The 21430-nt window shown below is 39.3% G+C and overlaps 1 protein-coding gene across 1 annotated transcript; it reads right to left on the bottom strand.

Annotated features, from left to right (window-relative positions):
• Nucleotides 1–1301: 1301 nt before the first annotated feature.
• On the bottom strand, nt 1302–20338 carry LOC121301778 (gamma-secretase subunit Aph-1b-like). The gene is made up of 7 exons (XM_041231378.1): nt 19683–20338; nt 15742–15912; nt 13563–13636; nt 5066–5188; nt 3177–3304; nt 2552–2675; nt 1302–1954 (listed from the first exon to the last, which is right to left on the bottom strand). The coding sequence occupies exons 1-7, from the start codon at nt 19793–19795 to the stop codon at nt 1917–1919; spliced, it is 771 nt and encodes a 256-aa protein (XP_041087312.1). The 5' UTR covers nt 19796–20338; the 3' UTR covers nt 1302–1916.
• Between the last annotated feature and the right edge of the window lie 1092 nt (nt 20339–21430).

The following is a 21430-nucleotide window of genomic DNA, read 5'->3' as shown; positions in this document are numbered from 1 at the left end:
CAATTAATGCAATTCTCTTTTCATCAAACTAAAAGCTAGTATTTGGTACACAATTTTTTATATAATTTTTTTTTTTCAAACACCAAGGATGAAAGAGATTTCGGTACCAGGCCACCAACCTCCATGAGCAAACACTGTTCTTGCATGAGTCAGACCTGACATTCCATTACCACCTTATACAAAGGTAGCTCTGTCTCCGCCACACATCACCTGCCAAACCTATTGTACTTCATTACGATAAAACCTGACCTGTGTGCTATTGAGGCTTTAAGGGTATAATCCCTCTCTCCTTGTACATGTAAGGATAATGGATTTCTACATACGCACACAGCACAAAGTTGTTAGGGGTCTCCGAGTGACGACTCTGACAATTACTGTGAGGTCGGAGGGTGAATTCTGAGTTCTTCACTAAGGATTCTGAAGGTAGAGTTGCATTGGCTCTGGCGCCCCCATGGGTTAAGGAGGCAAAATATCACTAGTCATCAATACACCCAATAAAAATACTGTAGAAATGTTTTTAATTCCCTGGAAACATGGTAGAAATGTGTCCATGATAGTGTTGACCATGTAGTTTGAAAATACGTTTGATCTGATATTTGTGACAATTTCATGCAATTTTGTCAAAATGACGCGAGACATGAAAAGACGCAGATATTAGGATGGACAAACCCTGCTGTTCCGTCAGGATCTGTATTCACATTCTTAAACAAGACCTCAAACACTTACACACCTGGGTTCCTAACAACACTGGCCAGAGCCCAGTATTTCCTTCAGATGTGGACAGAAGTCGCACCTTTAACAGCATATTAACGTTTTGGTCACCCTTTACTTTAAAGGCCTTTTTTTTTTTTTACTAACCGTTAAACATTGTTAATTTTTAGCTTAGGGTTAATAAAAACCTCATTTAATTTGCAAAACACTACTACAGTAACATTTTGAACCGTTTTAAAGCATATGATCGATTGGGTATTGATCATCCATAGGTCTCTGGTGTTTGCAGTTTTAGCTGGCCTATTATACATTAACTAACAGTTAACAGAAAATAAATAATGCACATTACCAGGTTTATTAGCTGTTTGTTAACAGTTAAAAAGAGGCCCTTAAAATAAAGCGTGACCACTTTTTTACACACACACACACACACACACACACACACACACCACACACACACACACACACACACACACACACACACACACACACACACACACACACACACACACACACACACACACACACACACACACACACACACACACACACACACACACACACACACACACACACACACACACACACACACACACACACACACACAACACTGCCACCCTTTGGCTAGACCATAGACTATAATTACCTATTTCTATTAGTTGATTCAATGTTTGGCAGTAAATGTATATACTCTCAGTGAATGTATCTAAAATGTGATTGGAAGCTGAACTAAATGAAGTGGTCACATAACAAAAGCCTACACTGTCCCTTTAAAGAACTACACATACAACATGAAGTGAAGGGAAGTACTGGGATACTAAGACGTGTTTGTCCATTAGGGAACAATTGCAGTCTTTGCTGAGGTGCTTTTGAACAGGTGGTGTACATTATTCAAAACAATTACAAGTCAAACAGACCCTTCTGTCCCCAAGCTCACTCTTTTCCATGCACAAACTCACACACACACACACAAATATGGATGCAGAATCCATCTTAAGAGAAGGCATAAAAAGCAACCATAGTCCATGTGCAAATATGCCAGTATTGCTGATTCTCTTGAGCAGTGTGTCCTACACAAGTCTGTGAGGAGTAAAGGTGTATTGCTTGAACTGGAACTCAAATACTGCTTTCATTCCAAATTTTGCAGAACCGCTGAAAGTCCTGACAACAACTTCTGTCCCGAGGGATGCTGAAACCAATTCCAGTTACGAAGCAACCTGGGAATCTGCGTAATTTTTCCTACCTGCAATAAACAGAATGAGGATGTGTTTAAAAATAAATAATAAAATTGCCATGAAATTGCAAAAACCATTAGTATTAAGTCTTGTTCATTCACTTTCTGTACTAATATTAACATACTGGAAGCACAGTTTAACCAATATGAATGTTTGCAAAAATACAGTGCAAAAACAGTGGTAGTTTTACCATTTATACTACGCATTTACCATAGTTTACCATGGTTTTTTTTTTAAATATTCGTTGCCATACCTGCAGCACTACTCAACTATAAAAATGTACAAATCTTGCTTAAGCTTTTCCATGCTTTATTACCCTTTGCTATGCTTTTACTATGGTAAACTTTTAAAAGGGAAGTACCTGTTTATTATAAAAACATTAAAGAGTAAAATGTCACAAAAAAAACTGCATAAAGAAAAAAGGGAGGTGCTTCTCTTGTATCAATAATATAAAACAATCTTTAGGATTTAAAAAACTCTTTGCATGCACGGATACCTCTCATGTTGCTTTAAATACCGGTAATTCCCCCCTCACCTATACGTGGGTATTATGTTCAAATTTTTTTTTTTTTTTTTTTTAATCAAACAAGAACAGAAGGACTTACACGTCAATAACTGTTGAATGTTCTGCAGTGACCCACCACATGAGAAGAAAGACCAGACAGCCATCGATACCAGTATTACATAGGTTGGGGGTAAGCTGCCCGCATATATTGGATTGAGAAACGTCTGCAAATGAATAAACAGAATACAGAGCAAGGAAATCACAAGCAATATGCTTTTACTTATAGGTGCACAGCATCTACAGCAGTTTCCCAACTTTTTTTCTCCTCACTCACTGATTAAGGTAGATCCTTGTGTAACTGTGAATGTGCTTCGATTCATAAACATGCCCCCCTTGTGAGATTGCTGTTCATGCAGCAGTAATGTTTAGTTATTCTAACATATTACTGAATGCTGTACCAGTCTGGACAGCAACCACTGCAGACACGTTTTTGGGGTAAACTGAAATTCCCCCATTCAGTTTTATTTATTTTTTGCATTGGTCCTGAATTCAAAATGGTTTCGTCCATTTGAAAATGGGACAGCAATTTTCCAAGTTGTTCTACGTGTCCCAGTACATGGAGCCTCATGCACATGCATCCTGTCATTGACTATTTTACACTTCTACAGGTCATATATCAAACCAGAGACAGAGCTGTCAAAATGTATAGGAACAGAGGTGCTCACCAGTCCAGACACCAGCAGGTGGAGTGCGACGACAACAGCAATCACCCACCATCTCCTGTTTTCACAGCCATCAAAAAACACCACTCCCCAAAACGTGTGCAGCAAGGTGACTGCCATTGTCATGAAGGCTGCAGCAAAGAATAGAGCAGACATACAGTAAAGAGGGCAACATCTCTTTAGTTAATTCTCTCGACTGTGGACTGACATTATCAGGGTTACTGTTGAACACTTTTTAAAATCAGCTCTCGCGTTTCATGTAATGAGAATCGTGCGACAGAATTATAGCCATATTAATGCACAGTTGGGTGTGCATTATTATTATTATTATTACTACACGTTATTTACAGCCCCAAACTGAATACGATGATATATTTTTACCGATATCAGTGGTATGCAATAAAAAGCAAATCATAAATCACCTACATCCACCTATCGGACAGATGCCTCAATATATCCCCAGATTCACACACACAACTTGAGCTAAAGAAATTCCTGACCACTGCACCTCCACATACCCCCAAATTTATATACTATCAATAAAGTGCCATAAAGAAGGTCCTTACCAAGTTATATCACTCCAAATTCAACAATTTTGTAAAGGTATGTGCAAAACTATTAAAATGCTATATTTTCATGATTAATGTCTCTGAAAAAATTGTGTTTTCCACAAATCTACTGTATGAACTTGTTCATCTCACCAGCAGATGGCGACAGTGAATTATTGATAGAAGGTGATTCCACAGCGGTATTCTGGGTTTATGGTGTGTGACAACAGTAGCCTGTGCATTTTTCACCCCACAGGAGGTTTGCACTCTCTTCAGTATCACATTACTTTTAGCTCTGGCGGCAGTCCCGTTGTCAGGGCTGGAATTACTTGACCTTTTCTAGTAAAGACAACTGTTCAACCCTCCCCCTTTGTGCAAACAGACACCAAAGGCACTCTTGAGCCCACATACAAATCTACTGAACTCACCTGCTTCAGCTGATTCCTACCTTATTCTAATAAAATGGCAAATTAAAACTAACAGGTTTAAAATGTACAGTATAAGATTGACATACATTGTTAGTGGGATACACTTAAGGGAAGGTTATACAGTATAGTGAGTTTTTTTTTTAATCTTAGAAATCATATTTTGTTTGGCAATACATATATTTTAGTTCCTCTTGATCAAAAAGAGACAGTCCACTCACACTCACTTTAAGATATCTAGGTCTCTCATGCTCAATACGCCGAGGTGGCCAGTGGCCTGCGCAATAACCTAAAAAAAGGTGCCCTATTTAATTTAAATTGACCTGTTTTTTTTTTATACAAGACTGTCCAGTTTATCATTTTGGTTTAAACATAGAACACATAAAACATCAGGACTGCACTGCCTTTCCAACTCAAGCACACTAGCAAACTGTTTAGCGTTGCCCGTGTCTCCATCATCCCCTCAACTTAAAGGACTTTGTGATGGTGGTCCACTATGAAATGCGCTATATAAAATAGATTGATCAGCTCAGCAGAAACCACTTTAGGATTCACTTCTCAGCTGTTTATATAAACCTTGCCCTACCCTGCTAAATAGAGCTCCATAAACTGATTATTCAATTAATCAAATCGAGGTGAAGGTCACTGCTGTAGATTGGATCAATTTACTGTTAAAAATGAAACGGTTAAGACACTGCTTACATTTGTGATGATTGCTGTTCTTGACAGTCCAAGAAAAGCAGCAGTTATCACAAAATTAATAAAAGCAGCTGTTTCTTTACTCGTTTCCTTTGAACAGTAAAATCAGCCCAATCTACAACACTACAATTTTATTATTTTCTTTTACTGAGCCACCATAGCAGAACATGCTTCAAAAATAGTTGTACCGAGAAAAGCATAGCAAGGTTCCATCTAGTACCTGAGGTGAGGAAGTAGTACTGAGATTCCCCGTGGATTCCTACTACTCCCGGTCCCAGTGAGTCAGCGAGGATGTTAATCATTGAAAAAGCTCCGCTCATGATACCAAACCCCAGTCCAGCCACTGGAAAAACAAAAAAGAAAAAAGTTAATGACATTAGGCTGATTTAAATTGAATTATTTATTTAACTAAACAATGCTAGGTAGTAATTGTTTACTGTAAAAACTGGGCAATGACACTTCATTCTAATCCCTAGCTGTCTTTATTCCACAGAATATTGCATTTGCATAATGGTACTAGTTACCATGGCAATACATCCTACTTTGGAAAATACTGGAAGCAGCACAGTAATGGTAAATTTACAATTCCTTACACAAAATATTCAAACGCATTATTTCCCACAAGCTTCTTTCTGATTGATATTTTAGTCTATTCATCGCTTTGAAAGGCCTAGGCACTCAGTTCGGAAACAAAAGTTTGTATCCACTGAAGCCCAGCATACACGAGGAGACATGTTTGCTGGATGTTTCCGTGTTTCCAGAAACAAGGAAACACGCTTCCCGGAGTAGACCAGACTAAGTAGACCAGACTAATGCACTAATGTTTCTCAATCAGGAGAAACACTTGAGCAACTATGTGACTATGCAAGACAGTGACTTCTACAGAAGATGACATGCTTTGGAAACCTGCTACATTTCATCGTCTTATTGATATGTACGCGGACATGTTGTAGAGTCATTTCAAGTTACTCATGGTCCTACAAGCTCCTCAAAAGTGTCTCGATCCATAAGAACAAAATTGCAATAACTTAAGTGTAGGTCATTTAAAAGATTATGGTATGCTTCTCTCTCCTCACGAATTAGGATCCACTCCCTTGTCCAATTGTCTCTGTTCCTGTGCTTTCCCCTTCTTTTACAGTTTTAGTGCAATTCTAAGTGCAAAACCACTCATTGTAAGAAGGCTTTTCTCCATATTTGGAGAGAGCAGCAAGAATGATCACATGCTGCCTGAAAAAGTTTCCCTGATTTTATTGTCTGGAAACATGTTTGCACATGTATGCCGAGCTGCCTCTCCAATAAGAGTTACATGAACGGCCTCATAAGGAACTGTACTCATCTTATGTACTGCCAAACAAAACTGGCACAACCACTCATCACAGAAACCAGCAATACAGTAGTGTTTTCATTAGGCACCTGTTTATTATGCTGCTGTAACCAGAACTTGTTGGTTAGTTTCCACTGTGCTGTTAATAGCATTAGTCCACCGAAGGCGCATTTCGCATAGAAACATGAGCCCTGTAAATCTATTCTTTCCCAGTCTGTGGCTGTAGGACTGTGATAACTGGTGATAGGATTGTCATGTCATCAGAAAAGTCAATAGAAAGACATCAACTTAAAGAGTATCAAAAGGTTAATAAAGACGACACTAATAGCACTGTGTAACAATTTTTATTTTTTGTTTTTGTTCCTGGGTAGTAGGTGTTATTTCCTAATTGCTTATGCCTCAAAAGTATAGAAAATGGCTATTATTCCCCACCCCAAGATTGTATTTACACGTGTAATACATCGTAAATCTCGAAAAACACTACTCCACCTCCAAACATGTTTGAGTCCTATTTTGGTCCTGTATTAAGTAATCGCTGTTAACTGGTTACTCCCCAGTGAATTTTGAAATCTCAAAAGCAAATTTTGTGGGGAATAATAGCATTTTTTGTGTCTTTTCGTTCACATAAAGTCAGAAAAAAACAATTTACCACCCAGAAATTTGTGACGTGCTTCTAAAAACAGTAAAAAACAATATGAATCCAAATTAACATGTTGAAAATTTATACTAAAGTAATACAAAAATGACTACAGCAAAAAGATTTTATTTCAATTATAGTCGAGGAAGTTAAACAATTTACAGTATAAGTTCGTTTGTCGCAAAATAAAGTTAAATAATCAGCTACCTTCACAATTTCTTTGTTCCGGCTGACAGTCTGTGTAATAGTCGCTTTCTTCACACACTGTCCCGTCTCGCCAGTCCCGAGAATTTCAGTCTTTCTCCCCGTCATTACTCCTTTGCCTACCTATTCATGACAACCCATCGAGTAATGACGAAGGGTTTTTGATAGATATTATAATGTCCTGGTTCACAATTTTTTATTGAGTAACCAGTTATCACAAGGACTACAGATACCTGTTAGCACAACACGTTGTAGCATTTTTTATTTCATTGATTATTTTATGTAGTGATAACATTGTAGTCTACTAGAAAATACTAACACATTAACCACGTTTTTTTCCTCAGCATTTGCTGATCGATAAATGTGGCATATCGCATTTAAGCTTCATTTTTTTGATGAGTGAAGAATTTAGAAAACATCAGTCTTGACATATGACTCCCTCGAACGTCAACACTTGTGGTTTTTGGAGTATATTTACAAAGAAGCAGAAACAGGTAGTCTAATACCGAAGGCATCGCCCAGCCTGGAAACCTTTATTTTGTAAGTTTTGCTTTGTGTTTTGTTATTTGTGTTTTAATACCTTTGATTTGGCCCTTGTGCCCTTTTATTTTGTGTTTATTTGATAATAAAAATATTATTTTTTGAACTGCGGTCTGGCTCCGGGCCTCTATCCCCTTGCCAGCCTGTCACAGAGCACAATACAGCAAGTACTTGGCTCACAGCTCAAAGTTCAGGATCCCATTATATTTACTGAAGGAGTTTCCATAACACTGAAAATATGAAGGTGGTAGTATGAGACATTGGTAGTAGTAGGTGATTTAGTTGCGATGGATGGTTTGCAAATTATTTTGCAGATTATTTTGTTAGATTTGAAGTCTTTAAGCTACAGCACTGTGCATTTATAAACAGCAGCTACTGGGAATCTCACAGCTAGCACATCAGACTGTATTCTCCCAAGTAGGGCCCTTAAATCTAAAACGATATATCACAGGGAATATGATAAAGCTGGGAAACACTCGCCCAGAAATATTAAAGTTTTCTAAAACTGGTTTGCTCTGCCTCTCGTGATTTCACCAGAGTAACTATGCTATTCGTGAAGGCCATTGAGAGATTAAAATGTCCCTGGGAGATTGGTGGATTGCTATTCGAGTAACAGTAGCTAATTGGTTTGCGCGCGGTGACTCATGGGACAGGCTGATGTTCTCTCTGATCTTCACCAGTCATTGTAAACGCCGATTGGTACAACGCTCTGATGACACACTGTCAGAGCCTGTGTGTTTTATGGTGAGAATTTTATGTTCATCCACAGAATGCACCTAGTAGTTTTCCTTATCTTATCACCTAAGTGGAAAGAAGTAGAGCAAGCTGTGAAAAAAGCAAGGGTGTCATGTCATCATCATCATCTCCAGGGCCTAAGGGAGTGCCGTACAGAGTGTACAAGAGTGCTTCTGGAGTTCTACGAATCCTGTGGAAATTGATGAAAGTGACATGGGAAAAACAGGTTGTACAAAGAGCATGGCGCCAAGCAGGTGTGAAGTAATTTAAAAAAAATGGATGGTGAGTAAGTAGATTCAAGAAAATCCACAGAGTACTTTTCTTCAATCAGTTGTTAGGTTTATTGAAATATGCAGGGAGTCTGGTCCCAGGTACAGGACAAACAGAATACTCGTTCTCACAATTTTTGCATGACATTAAATACCCTTCTGTATAGATGGTCCACCTCCTCTTTCTCTGATATTTAACCAATAGCAAAGGTACAACACATTATTCTGTTACCATGTGTGTATTTAATTTAGTGTGTATGTGTGTGTGTGTCTGTGTGTTTAGTCTTGTGTGACAACCTCTGAACTCAGCACATTCTTCAGACCCCTGGCGCCCCAAAAGGTCCATACATCTAGTTTTTGTTATCTTCCTTGTTCCTATCTCTCCGTTTTGCTTGAGACCCTTTGAGTCCAGTGGCGTTATCTCGTATTCTCCCTGAGAACCTTTGGGTCCAATGCCAGTCCCTGGGAGCCTTTTAGCTCCTTTATGCTTTGCATTCCAAAAGTCTTAGAGCCTGGCCCCTTCTGGTCCACAGCATTGTTATCTTGTTAGCTTGCAGTTAATGCTGGGCAAGAAGCTTGTAGACACAAGGTCTCTATCAATTGTTAGCAGTACATGCAATTTGAACCAAACAGCCTGCTATCTGCAATATTAGTCTTTTCAGAAAAGAACACCAGTATGGCTCTGCCAGTCCACATGTGTAGCAAACTGCTAATCAATTCTCAATCCATGTTTTCCAACCAGGTAGTCTTTATACCAAAAGAAAATGATTCTACAAGCAGTCAGTTTCGCCTTATTTCCCTATTACACGTAGAAGGCAAGATTTTCTTCAGCATTGTTGCTCAGAGATTGTCAACTTACCTATTAAACAGCTGCTTCAGTGACACTTCAGTACAAAAAGTGGGCATTCCAGGTTTCCCAGGATGCTTAAAACACATCACCGTGATCTGGCAACAAATTCAATCAGCTAAAAAGGAGAGGAAGGAGCTCCATGTGACATTCCTGGATTTGGCTAATGCGTATGATTTATATGCAACATGAACAACTGATTTTTTTCAGTTTACCGATGATCATAACAACTTTTGTGAAAGCCTACTTTGGACATTTGCAATTTAGTTTTTCACCTTCATTTAGCACTACATGGCAATGCCTAGAAGTTGGAATAATGGCAGGATGCACCATTTCGCATGAATCGGTTATTGGGCACATTAGCCAATAACATTGAATGGGCACGAATGCAATTCAAGCCCACTAAAATCAAGGAGAATCTCTATAATTAAAAAGGTAAAAAAGTAGTAGATAAAAGCTTCTAAATTAATGGTGAGGCAATACCAACAGTGTCCGAGAAGCCAGTGAAAAGTCTTGGGAGATGGTACAACTACGATCTAAAAGGACACAGTTCGTGTGGGAGAAGCTAGACAACAAGCAGTGAAAAGGAGAGCACAGACAGCAGCGCTTTACTGGGCAAACAAACTCTGGTGCTTTCAGTTTGGTCTGCTGCCAAGACTGCTGTGGACACTGACTGTGTACGAGGTTTCCTTGACAACAGTTGAGAAGATGGAAGCTTTAATCAGTTCACACGTCAGGAAATGGTTGGGAGTTCCACACTGCCTTAGCAGAGAGGGACTTTATGGTAAAGGAATACTGCACCCACCAATCTCTGCTCTAACCGAAGAGTTTAAGTGCGCCAAGGTCTGACTGGAAATGACATTAGTAGATTCACGAGACATGTGTAAGGGAAGCTGCACATGTGTTGAAAACTGGAATAAAATAGGCGGCAAAGAAAGCTGTGGAAGATGAAAAGGCTGCCCTTCGAATTGGAGATACTTTGGGGCAAGTTCAGCATGGAAAAGGAGGTTTTGGTCTCAGTTCAGCTCCTACATGGCACAAGGTAACCCCGGCTCAACAGAGGAAGCTGGTAGTCAATGAGGTGCAAAAGCAGGAGGAGAAGATCAGGTGTGTAAAGGCCGTTTCCCAGGCCAAGCAGGGAGAATGGATGAGATGGGAAATCGTGGAACAACGCAAGATCGGCTGGCAAGACCTATGGACAACAGAACAGAGCAGGATCAGTTTCCTCATTAGATCAACATATGATGTTCTCCCATCAACAGACCCTAAACCTCTGGGTGGGTGAGGATCCCTCACATCCTTTGTGTTCATCACCTGCAACATTAAGGCACATTTTGACAGGATGTAAGGTGGGTCTTAGCCAAGGACGGTTTACTTGATGCCATGACCAGGTGCTGCGATGTCTGGCCTTAGCACTGGAAGACCAGCGCAACCTGACCAATAAGTTGCCACCAGTTCCATCAAAGCATTACACACAAAAGACAATATTCCTTCATCTAGGAGAGCAACCACCAAGAAAAGGTGTTAAAACCAAGCCTCGCCCAGGACAACTAGAAGCTGCTAGAGACTGGAAAATGCTGGCAGATGTTGGTCAATGGCTTATTTTTCCACCTGAGATTGCCACCACTAACCTTCGACCAGACGTTGTCTTGTGGTCTGGATCAGCACGCCTTGTTCATATGGTAGAGTTAACAGTGCCATGGGAGGATGCTGTGGATGAGACGTATGCGAGGAAGAAACTTTGGTATGCTTAATCAGGTGGATTGTCGAGGATTTATAGCACAGTCTACAACCCGGTTTCTCAGAAATGTCGAGTTCAGTGGCCAAGAATGAAGAAGTTATCTGAAGCAGCAGAAAGGAGCAGCAACTGGCTGCAGTTGAGATGGAAAGATTCTGGCTGGGGATCTAAAGCACAATAGAAAGAAAACAACGCTTAATGTACGGGTAAGTAAGCTGGGCAGAGTTGAGTGGGGGACGGAGGGGGGTGATGCTGGGACGCCAGAATCACTGTCGAGCCCTCTTGAGGTGATGTGAACTAGTCGACGAAACACAGAGGATGGAAGGTGCCCACTTGAAGACCCCAGAAATGTACCCTACTTAACTCAATCCAGACGGTTGTCATGATGATGCGCTAGGGAAGCTGCACTGTAGTTGATCCCCGGAGCCAGCATCGCAGCCGCTGTGTGTGCTGATGCGCTGGTAAAAATAAGTTGATCAGCTTAACACCAGGCTGAAGGATATCTACATCATCCGATGGAAAGAAAAGCAAATGGATGGAGATGTAGACGGATCACATTAGTTTACTGTAAAACTACATCTTAGTTGGTGCTTATCCTGGTGAAAGCCAAGTTCAAATCAACATGAAGTTTTAACATCTACTCATGTAATGGAAAATCTACCACCGCTGCTACTCCTAGCTAATGCTGACAGTAAAACTGGTTACTAAACATTGGAATATATGATGTGCTATTTAGGCTCCCTTTTGGCACCTTCCTGAGAAAACCATCTGTCCTCCCTGGCTGTCTCCTTGTTTCATCTGGCAGTTAACAACTAATTAAATGATTTAAAAGTGATCCGTCTAAAATCTTTCTTTCTGCCGGCAGAAGTTTGGACGCCAAGGAATGAATGGAAACTGTAGTACTGACTGGATGCCAGCAGTGAATCTTCATTTAAGGAATTCTCTTTTTAGAACTCCTTTTCGAATTCTGACTGGACAGTACAGGTGATCAGCTCCATTCTAAAAGACTCACAGTGCAGGCAAAAGGAGGTACAGTAAATGTCCCTGTTAAAACCACATCAAACCACATTACTCAAGTTGTTAAAATGTATCCTTTTTATATGATATCCAACAAAGTCTTTCTGTAAAACTGTATATACCCCCCCCCCCCCCCCCCCACCCCCCCCCCCCACCCCCCCCCCCCCCCCCCCCCCACCCCCCCCACCCTCCCACCCCCCCACCCCCCCCCCCCCACCCACCCCCCCCCCCCCCCCCCCCCCCCCCCCCCCCCCCCCCCCCCCAAAAAAAAAAAAAAAAAAAAAGCTCTCATCAACTTTTAATGATGAAAATAACACGACATTGAATTCTTAATGGTTATATGGCATTGGAATTTAATCCAAAACCAAGTTCTGAATCTACATAAATCTTTGATTAGTCCTGCAGCCCTGCCAGTGCACGTGTGTATGTGTTGGCGTGGGGAATACTGGGTGGCAGAGAGGGGGTTAAAATCTTTCCTGCAAAAACACGTGATACTACCCTGTCAGACAGTCTGTACAACTAAAAAAACAGCAGTAAATAGAATAAAATTGCCGAGACGGCAGTACTGCAGCTTTAAATATCTCGATGAGAAGACAAGATGGCTCTCGCCGAGTCCACACAAAAGAAACCTGACTTGAGTGCTTTATTCCAGGACACTACCAGTCCGCGATGAAGGGCCTGTGGCATCACTTCCTCACAGGCCTCAGAGTACAGTTGTGATGGAAAGGCGAGGTGAGCTACCACTCCCGTTATTCAGGACTGAGTAGTACAAGATTTCGGACCGAACATTTATGCCAGACGGTCACCAACAATATATTAAATATTGTTAAACCAACAGTCTTTAACCAAGCGACTCAATCAATGTTCCCTTCCAATTTCAGGTGAAACACAAAACTCAGTTACTGTAAGCATTTCCTGGAAAAAGAATACCTTCAATATGTCTTGCCAGATTAATAGTCAATCCATCAGCAAAATGCATCACAACCCATCACAAAGGCTTGATGAAGCTAAAAAAATAACCTACCATTGGGAAAAAAAACAAAATGTGCGACCAATCTTTTCCCACATGGAGAACAAAACCATGTTATGGCTTTAAGGTCAGGAGAGTTTTCCATCATGCCTGCAATGACACTTTGCCCACTCAATGTAGAGCGTCAACGGGAAGAAACTTAACATAAGCCTAAAACAGATTGAGACACAGCCTGCCTGATGGAGGTGATGCCAGTGACTGAGGAATCCCTAGTTTAAATTAAGCTTGGTCCATAACACTGTCTGACCCCTGGCATCTGCTGTGTTGAAAAGGCACAAATTAGACTATTAAGACTTGCATCTGAGCTACAGCAAACTATGCTCAAATTAAAAATATACACTGTATACACAGGATCTATTTGTATATGTTTTCTTACCATATGCCATTTGCTGGACCGAAACTGTCGATCGCTCATCCTCACTCAGTGCTGCCAGACCTTCACTGGCCTTCCTGTTGAAGAAAAATAAAATTAATAATTAAATTAATTAAAAAAGAAAGAGTCTATGATCTTAGGTTATTGTTTATTTGATTACATTTATTCCTAAAGCATATTTAGAGGCTTTCACTAATTAAGTTCCAAAAATGAACAGTTTACTTCAGGGATAATAAGTGTCTGGCCAATGTGCCCAGTTCCACAGTATGCTTTGTCACCAAATGAAAAGGTTCTGCTAGAATGTGGTAACCCCCAGGACTCAATACCAAATTAAAATCAGTAACTTAAATGACTGCTAATTGTGCAGTGTACTGAAAAGTACAGATTACACCATTGTTTCGCTCTGTCTCATTGAATGCATCATACAAAGGTTTTCCAGGAAAGGATAATTGAAAGTGACATTTCATTTTGTGTCCAGCGAGTGTCCATTTTTGTGTAAAGGAATACACAGTACTTGGAGCCCATTTTAACTTATGCTAAATTATAAATGACATACAAGACATAATTCAGTAAATGTTGTGTACATGTCATCCAGTTCATACAGTTTAAAGCACACTCGCTCAAACTAGCCAAGAGGACACAGCCAGAGATCCACTTTCTAAATCCTTCTCATCAGATTCTTCAGCAAACACCTTATCTTAAACCTTTGAACAGGTCATGCATAATAAACCTACTGTACATGCTTCAGCCATTATCATTAAATGATGCTGGAGCATTTCATGGACATTTTAAATCGGCGTCTGCAGGCAACTGAGAACACATTTTTGGGTAACAGTTAAAAAGGAATTCACAACTGTTACATTTGGAGCTTAGTTATAAAAATACTGCTTAATGACTAAATCCACTTCAAATACATTATGTTGCAATGCAATATAACCCAGCCATAAAAGAGAATGGGACACCACAGAAAATTCTGAATGTGTTCAAGAGGCACAACAGAAAAGTATATGATACCAATAAACACATTTGTAAAATTACGACTTGCGGTAAATGTATGTGTTTGACAGCAGAATAGGGAGCAAAAGGCAGCCAAGAAACACACTTGAAATGTTAGGCCATTGTAGAAAAGAAAAACACATACTTTTGTTGCATGACAGTTTAACCGCAAGGGGCGTTAATATATTATGATTAGGGCTTCTATTTTTAGTTTTTTATTAATTTAATTTTTCTGTTCTTATTTTTAGCTATTTTCGAGTTTAATGTAATTGTTTTTCAGGGTTTTTGCTTTTTACATACTGTATAAAATAAATGTTTTCGGTTACTTTCGTTTTTTCTGTCACAATATGTATTAACTCGACAGTACAATTTAATTGTATATTCTTTCCTTTGCAGTTTTCCACAATAAAATCCTCATGGTCACGGCCATATTCTTCTGGGGTTTCTGTGCGTTTAGGTTTTTTTTAAACATTGACACTGTTTAATTCAGTTTTAAATTCCACGTGTGTAAATACTCCCTATGCTGGAACTGTAATATAGCTTTAAATCTCACGAGCAAGAACAATCCTCTGCTTCTAATAATTCTAATCACATTTTAAATCTCGCACGTGTGTTACAATCCTCCAATAGAAATGTAGGAATGTGCTGCCACTCAGTAGTTGGGGTGGGTTTAAAGTATTCCAAATGAATCAATGAGAGACACAGGTGAGGACAGCAGGACATTGCCCAACGGCACTAAATTTTTTTTTTTGTAGGTTATAGATTTTATTTATTTTTTTGTGAGGAAAGGGGTAAAGTCAACGAACTGAGCAACCATTCCAATGTCTATTGGATATGCACAGATTTCATTTTTTTGTATCGGGAAGTAGATGAGCTACGAATGTTATTAAAAGTGCTACATAACTTCAAAATAAAACTTCATAGCTCAATATTATGCTATCGAGCCAAAGCTTTTTCACTTTATAACAGAAAGAATGTGGTTGTACAAAATCTATGCAAAACTTCTCAGAACTGTGCTTCGCTCACACTTCTTTGACATACAATAACAGCAGGATTGATTTAGTTTAGGCGACGGCCCTGCGTGTAGTCAACATGTTGTAGAGATCGGGCTGTTCCAGAAGCACAATCCATTTTACCTACTGTCAAAAGATACTGCAGGCTTTTGGAGAAAACCTACCGCACTCACCTCAATAGTTTGTAGTAAGCAAAGCGAAACACTTCCTGTAGTAGGACAGAAAACATCACCCCGAATATAAGGAGGCCCCTCTGTAACTGCTGATCCTTGTCATTGCTGGCTTTCATGGCAATAAACCAGACCAGCGAGGACAGCAGCAGAGATAGCAGCCAGAAGAAGGCCCTGAAAGACAGAAAAAAAGGGACAAACACACACATGTAATGCACAAGGACTACTTACTGAAACAGCTTGTCTCAAGTGCTACCAGTATGATTAGTCTTGGATCATAGTTTCCCTCATCATGCCTCAGTGACTCCCCTACTGGTCAGATGACCAACAGAGCCAAGTGTATACTGCCCAAATTGGGCTTCCAGGGTTCATTAGCTTGGTAACATGTGACTTAGTGTCAGAGTGAAAAGAGGCAATTGACAGCGAGAAAGTGATCACCCCATGATCTTCCGTCCTCCTAACTCATAGTTAGTGCGGCAACATTTAATTTGGGCATTTTAAATTGGACAGAAAACGAGAATAAAACAGATAACAAAACACTCACACACACCAAAACAAAGTTTGAGGGGAGGAAGTGTCTTAGCACAGGCTTACCCCCAGCCTATACTAAGCTAATCATGCTCGAGGGAACAATGACCCTAACAAGTCTGGAGGACCACTCACCCTGTATCAGTTCTCTAAGCAAAGATCTGAACTGGGAAACAATCATGGGTTCAATCTAAGACTAAACTTAAATTATTTTAAAGGCTAACCAGGTTGGTCAGTAGATACTGAAAAAAAGGGCACAGTGACAGTTCTAAATAATGGAATGGAAATAAGACTCCTTCTGCATAGCGGTTTTTCCCACTTCACGTTTTACAGCTATCTTGATTAGCCACAGTGTATCGGTGACAAGCTCAAGTATGGCTTACTAACATCACAGTAAAACCAGGAATAGTGTGCGGATTCTGGCTGGGGGTGGGGGGGGATTAAAATCCTCCCTGCAAATACACACGGGAATGTGGCTGGAGGTGTTCACAGGGGTTAGAGAGAATTAGTGATGGTGATTATTCAGTGAAGGTGAGAGTTTTGTATGTGGTGTGGGTACATATATATACATATATATATATATATATATATATATATATATATATATATATATATATATATATATATATATATATATATATATATAGTGGCTCTCAAAAGTATTCATCCCCATTGAACTTTTCCACATTTTACTGTGTTACAAAACTGACTTAATTAGGAGTTCTTGCCGCTGATGAACACAAAAAATGTCAAAATGAAAAATAAAATCTACAAATTGTTCGAAATTAATTATAAACATAAAACAGAAAATAATTGCTTGCATAAGTATTCACCCCCTTTGCTAGGACACACCTAAATAAGCTCTGGTGCAACCAATTATCTTTAGAAGTCACATAATTAATTGAATGTCGTCCACCTGTGTGCAATTAAGGTGTTTCACATGATTTTAGGTTAAATACACCTGTCTCTGGGAGGTCCCACAGTTAGTTAGTACATTTCCTAACACATAGTCAATAGAGACTTATCCGAAAAGACGACTGGCTATAATAGCTGCCAGAGGTGGTTCAACCATGTATTGACCCAGGGGGATGAATACTTACAAAATGATGCCATTTCAGTTTTTTAATTTTTATTATTTTATTGTTTACTATTTTCTTTCTTTTGGGGGGGACTCTGTGGAGAAGAATGTGTGACTCACAAATAAAAATTCCCAATCTAATGCATCAAAATCCCAGACTGTGAGACTCTTAAATGTGAAAAAAGGGATGGGGGCTGAATACTTTTTCAAGGCTATGTATATATCTATCTCTCAATCGTTTGGGTTTAGGGGAGTTTTGTGAAGTTATATATTGTATGTGAAACCAGCAGCTCGGTCTAAAACCGCAGTATTTGAAAAGTACATATTTCTGTTTAAACTTTTTGTTTGGCCCTTGTGTGTGTTTTGTCTGTATCATTTTTGTTTACTTTTGATTAAAATGTGCGCATTTAAACCTGCAGCTTTCTTGTATCCGAGTTTCCTTCCTGACAGAGGACAGCGTGCCAGTGACGCTGTCCTGTCACGCTTCTACACACTTCTGTTTTTCTGTTTCAGTTGTGATGGGCAAAAAAAATACCCAACAGACTTTCAGTGGGCTTATATTTTTCAAATGTTTCTCTCCCCCAGTTCACATTTTGCTTTAGCTGCAAATATACTTCACAGAGCCAGGGAATTATGCTATTTATGAGACCTTGCACAATTTAAAGTGCTAATTTTGTAAGGATGTACTGGTAACTAACCGGAAAACATTCATTATGAAACATTATAGGAGTGTAAAAAGAGGAGGATTACTCAATTGAGTTTTAACATAGGCCAAGAGCTTTCTTAAGGTGAACAGAATTTTATAAATTCCAATTTGACACACAAAAATCACCAATATATAATATCTACTTTTATATAGCACCTTTCATAGTGGATCACCATCACTAATAGCTTTACAGAAGTAGGCTGTGAGCTGTGCATTATATGCAGAGTCACTTACAATACGACATTGATTTAACATTTCATCCGCAGGATGGAGCACAATGAGGTTAAGTGACTTGCTCAGGGTCAAAGTGAGTCAGTCAGTGGCAGAGGTAGGATTTGAACCGGTGACTGGTTAAAAGCCCTGGACTTTAACCACTGCCTCCTATAAAAGAAAAGGCCTATGTATAAGGGCCAAGTTACAAAAGGATCAGCAACATAAAATGATATGTCTCAAAACAGGGACCAGTTTAATTTCAAAATACAAATCTGGCAGTTGTTGTAAATGTATTAGAGCATGTCTTCGTTGACATTAAACATGGGTGAACACCAAGTTAGCCCCAATTGAGTTTGTTATTGTAACAAAGCCTTTTTTTTTTTTTTTTTTATATACTGACGATCCCTTTAATTCCTAAAAACAAGCAACTGCAATCTAACATGCCACAACAGGTAGATCTAAGGTTTAATAAAACAAACCCAACCAGTTGCTGAATTTGTCACACATGGGGTGGATAAGGACATTATTGTTTAACTAGAGTGTAAAGTGGGAACATATCCAACACACCACATTAGTTTCGACTAGTAGGCCTATTTCTGTATGTTTTAAATGGAAAGAGTTCTAGCGGGAACTTTGTCAGAGTCAAAGGAAGTTCAGTGCACTTACTTCTGGATGATGAAAAATTTAAATAAACCTTGAAGCCAGTAGCTGTAGAAAAACCTGCAGAGAATGTCAACGCACTTCTGTGGTATAGAAAAGTTTCCAGGTATAGGTTTGGCTGCTTAAAGTAGACATGTCTGTTTCCCACCAGGTTAAGCGACAGCTGCATTTTTTACAGCATCAGGGGTATTATAGGTTCATCCAAACAGGGCTTTAGTTTTATCTTAGAAGTTTCTGTGTGTTTTTGTCGTTAGACATCTGCACCATACTGTGCTTACACCAACAGCATTTAATACTGTAACATAAGCCTCAAATAAACCAAAAAGTGTATAACACTTCCAGCTTCTTACCAATATTTACTAAGATCACTAATACCAATAGTACATCCCTAGGTCAGTGCAACTTGTGCACCTGTTGTACCTATATTATTGTACCGTCTACTGCAACTTCCACCAGGTAAGAAGTCTCTAATCGTTCTTGAAAAGCTTAACTATGGTAAGCCAAACATCACACGTAAATAATTCAACTTCGGTTACAGCACGTACTGTAATGTTCACACCCCTTGTGAGGAACACTACTATATATATATATATATATATATATATATATATATACACACACACACACACACACACACACACATATACATACATACATACATACATACATACATACACACACTAAAAATTACATACAATATATAGGCTTGAATGGCTTTTTTTTAATCTGTATTAAATATTACTGATTGCTTATACTCACCCAGCGATAAGGATAATCACTCGCAGTGGATCTCGGGCGATGGTGAAAATAAAAAGGGCAAATGCTGGACCAAAAGCGATAAACGAGCATCCGAAAAACACAGCTACGGTCATTGCTATCTCTCTAACATGTACACGTCACAACAACAAAAAAAATGTCAAAAGTGAATGAAAACTGCAACAAATAGCACGCTCTGCTGTACTTAAAAAATAAACATACTACAGACAGTACTGTATTTTATACATTTGGTTTTCCTTTACGATCTTGTGATAAACATTATGTTTATATGTTAATCCTGACGAACCTGAAGTACAATTACATTCCTTTAGATTCCGTTATTGTGTATTGTGTGTAAGATCCCTTGTCAGTCCACCAGTTGCACAAGCCAAACAAATATTTTTTTATTAGCAAGTACAAGCTTTTGTTCACTGTCCCTGTACTCCGCTCCAGTATGCCCGCCTCCCTTCTCACATTTCTTATGGTGCTGTTTGCTGCGTTTAGTATTTTTATGTTTCAACCTGTTTCTTATCCTTCCGGGTTTGAAATGCTGCTACCTCACATCCAGGCGCTCTTTAATTAGTGGCTGAGCCAGTGTGTCCATTAAAGAATCAGTAATTCAGTCACCACCTGCCCACATGCTACACTTTTCCCATTAGTGAATTAAAAGCATTCCACACATTTGAATAAGCTCATTTAACATGTAAACAATGACATATTTCCAAACCAATTTACATTTCATGGCTGTGTTAGACTCCACCACCGGGCTCTCACACAGTGAAGATCGTCACGGATGACCATGTACCATGTCAGTATTACAGGCCAGCTCCGGTAATATATATATATATATATATATATATATATATATATATATATATATATATATATATATATATATATATATATAAGATAATATATATATATTATTCAACTATTATACGTGTAAAAAAAATAAGTAACGCTTATGCGAATATCACGAACTACTTTATACGTGTAATGACTGATTATATGATATTGACCTTAGGTGAAGGTGTTTGGAGAGGAGTATTCATTGTTTTATTAACAATAATATGATAACCAATCAGTGCGCGTAAATTTTCCTACACAACCGTAGCTTTAGCAATTCTGATCCTTATGGTAGTCTATTAACAGAGCTCAAATCCAGCACTTTAGGTTGATGATTTAAAAACTATCCAGTAAAAATGTTAAATACCATATTTCTCACTGCATATAATAATAATAATAATAATAATAATAATAATAATAATAATAATAATAATAATAATAATAACAGCAAGCGTAGACAGAAACTTTGCAGCTTGTCTGTGTTCTCTCTGGTCCACAAGTCCTGACACCAGGGTACCAGAAAAGGTGACAAGACCAGGACTGACTTGCAACCAGTGTTATGCTAGCTCGGAGCATACTAGCATGGACGAGATCGCTCTGCAGTCGGCAGTAACGAAGGGGCTGTGGTCACAGTGGGGCACCTGGCCATCAGGCATGGTGTCCTGCAGCAGTCTTGGTGAGAGCCGGCAGATTTGGCGGTAAGCTGGTAGATGGTGGTGCCAAGCTCCCTATAAGGAGCACTACTCCTGGCAAACCACGGCACTCCTGGTTTGGGACATTTTGGAGTCGCAAAGACGCTCAGACACCTACAACAGGTGTTTTAGTAATTAGCTGCTGACAGGATGTAAAGGACTTTTGCAGGCGCTGCGATGAGTGCGTGACATGGAAAGAACCCCCAGGCCAGT

This window comes from Polyodon spathula, chromosome 2 (genome assembly GCF_017654505.1).
Source record: "Polyodon spathula isolate WHYD16114869_AA chromosome 2, ASM1765450v1, whole genome shotgun sequence".
NCBI classification, from domain to species: Eukaryota; Metazoa; Chordata; class Actinopteri; order Acipenseriformes; family Polyodontidae; genus Polyodon; species Polyodon spathula.
This window is presented reverse-complemented; position numbering and strand designations above follow the sequence as displayed.

Excerpts from the sequence above, each read along its gene's own strand:
- LOC121301778 (XM_041231378.1), bottom strand. The coding sequence starts at position 19,795 with ATGACCGTAGCTGTGTTTTTCGGATGCTCGTTTATCGCTTTTGGTCCA. Across the intron at positions 2,676-3,176 it reads ACCTGCTGGTGTCTGGACTG|ACGTTTCTCAATCCAATATA; the intron begins GTGAGCACCTCT and ends ATTCATTTGCAG. Across the intron at positions 1,955-2,551 it reads CATTCAACAGTTATTGACGT|GTAGGAAAAATTACGCAGAT; the intron begins GTAAGTCCTTCT and ends TGTTTATTGCAG.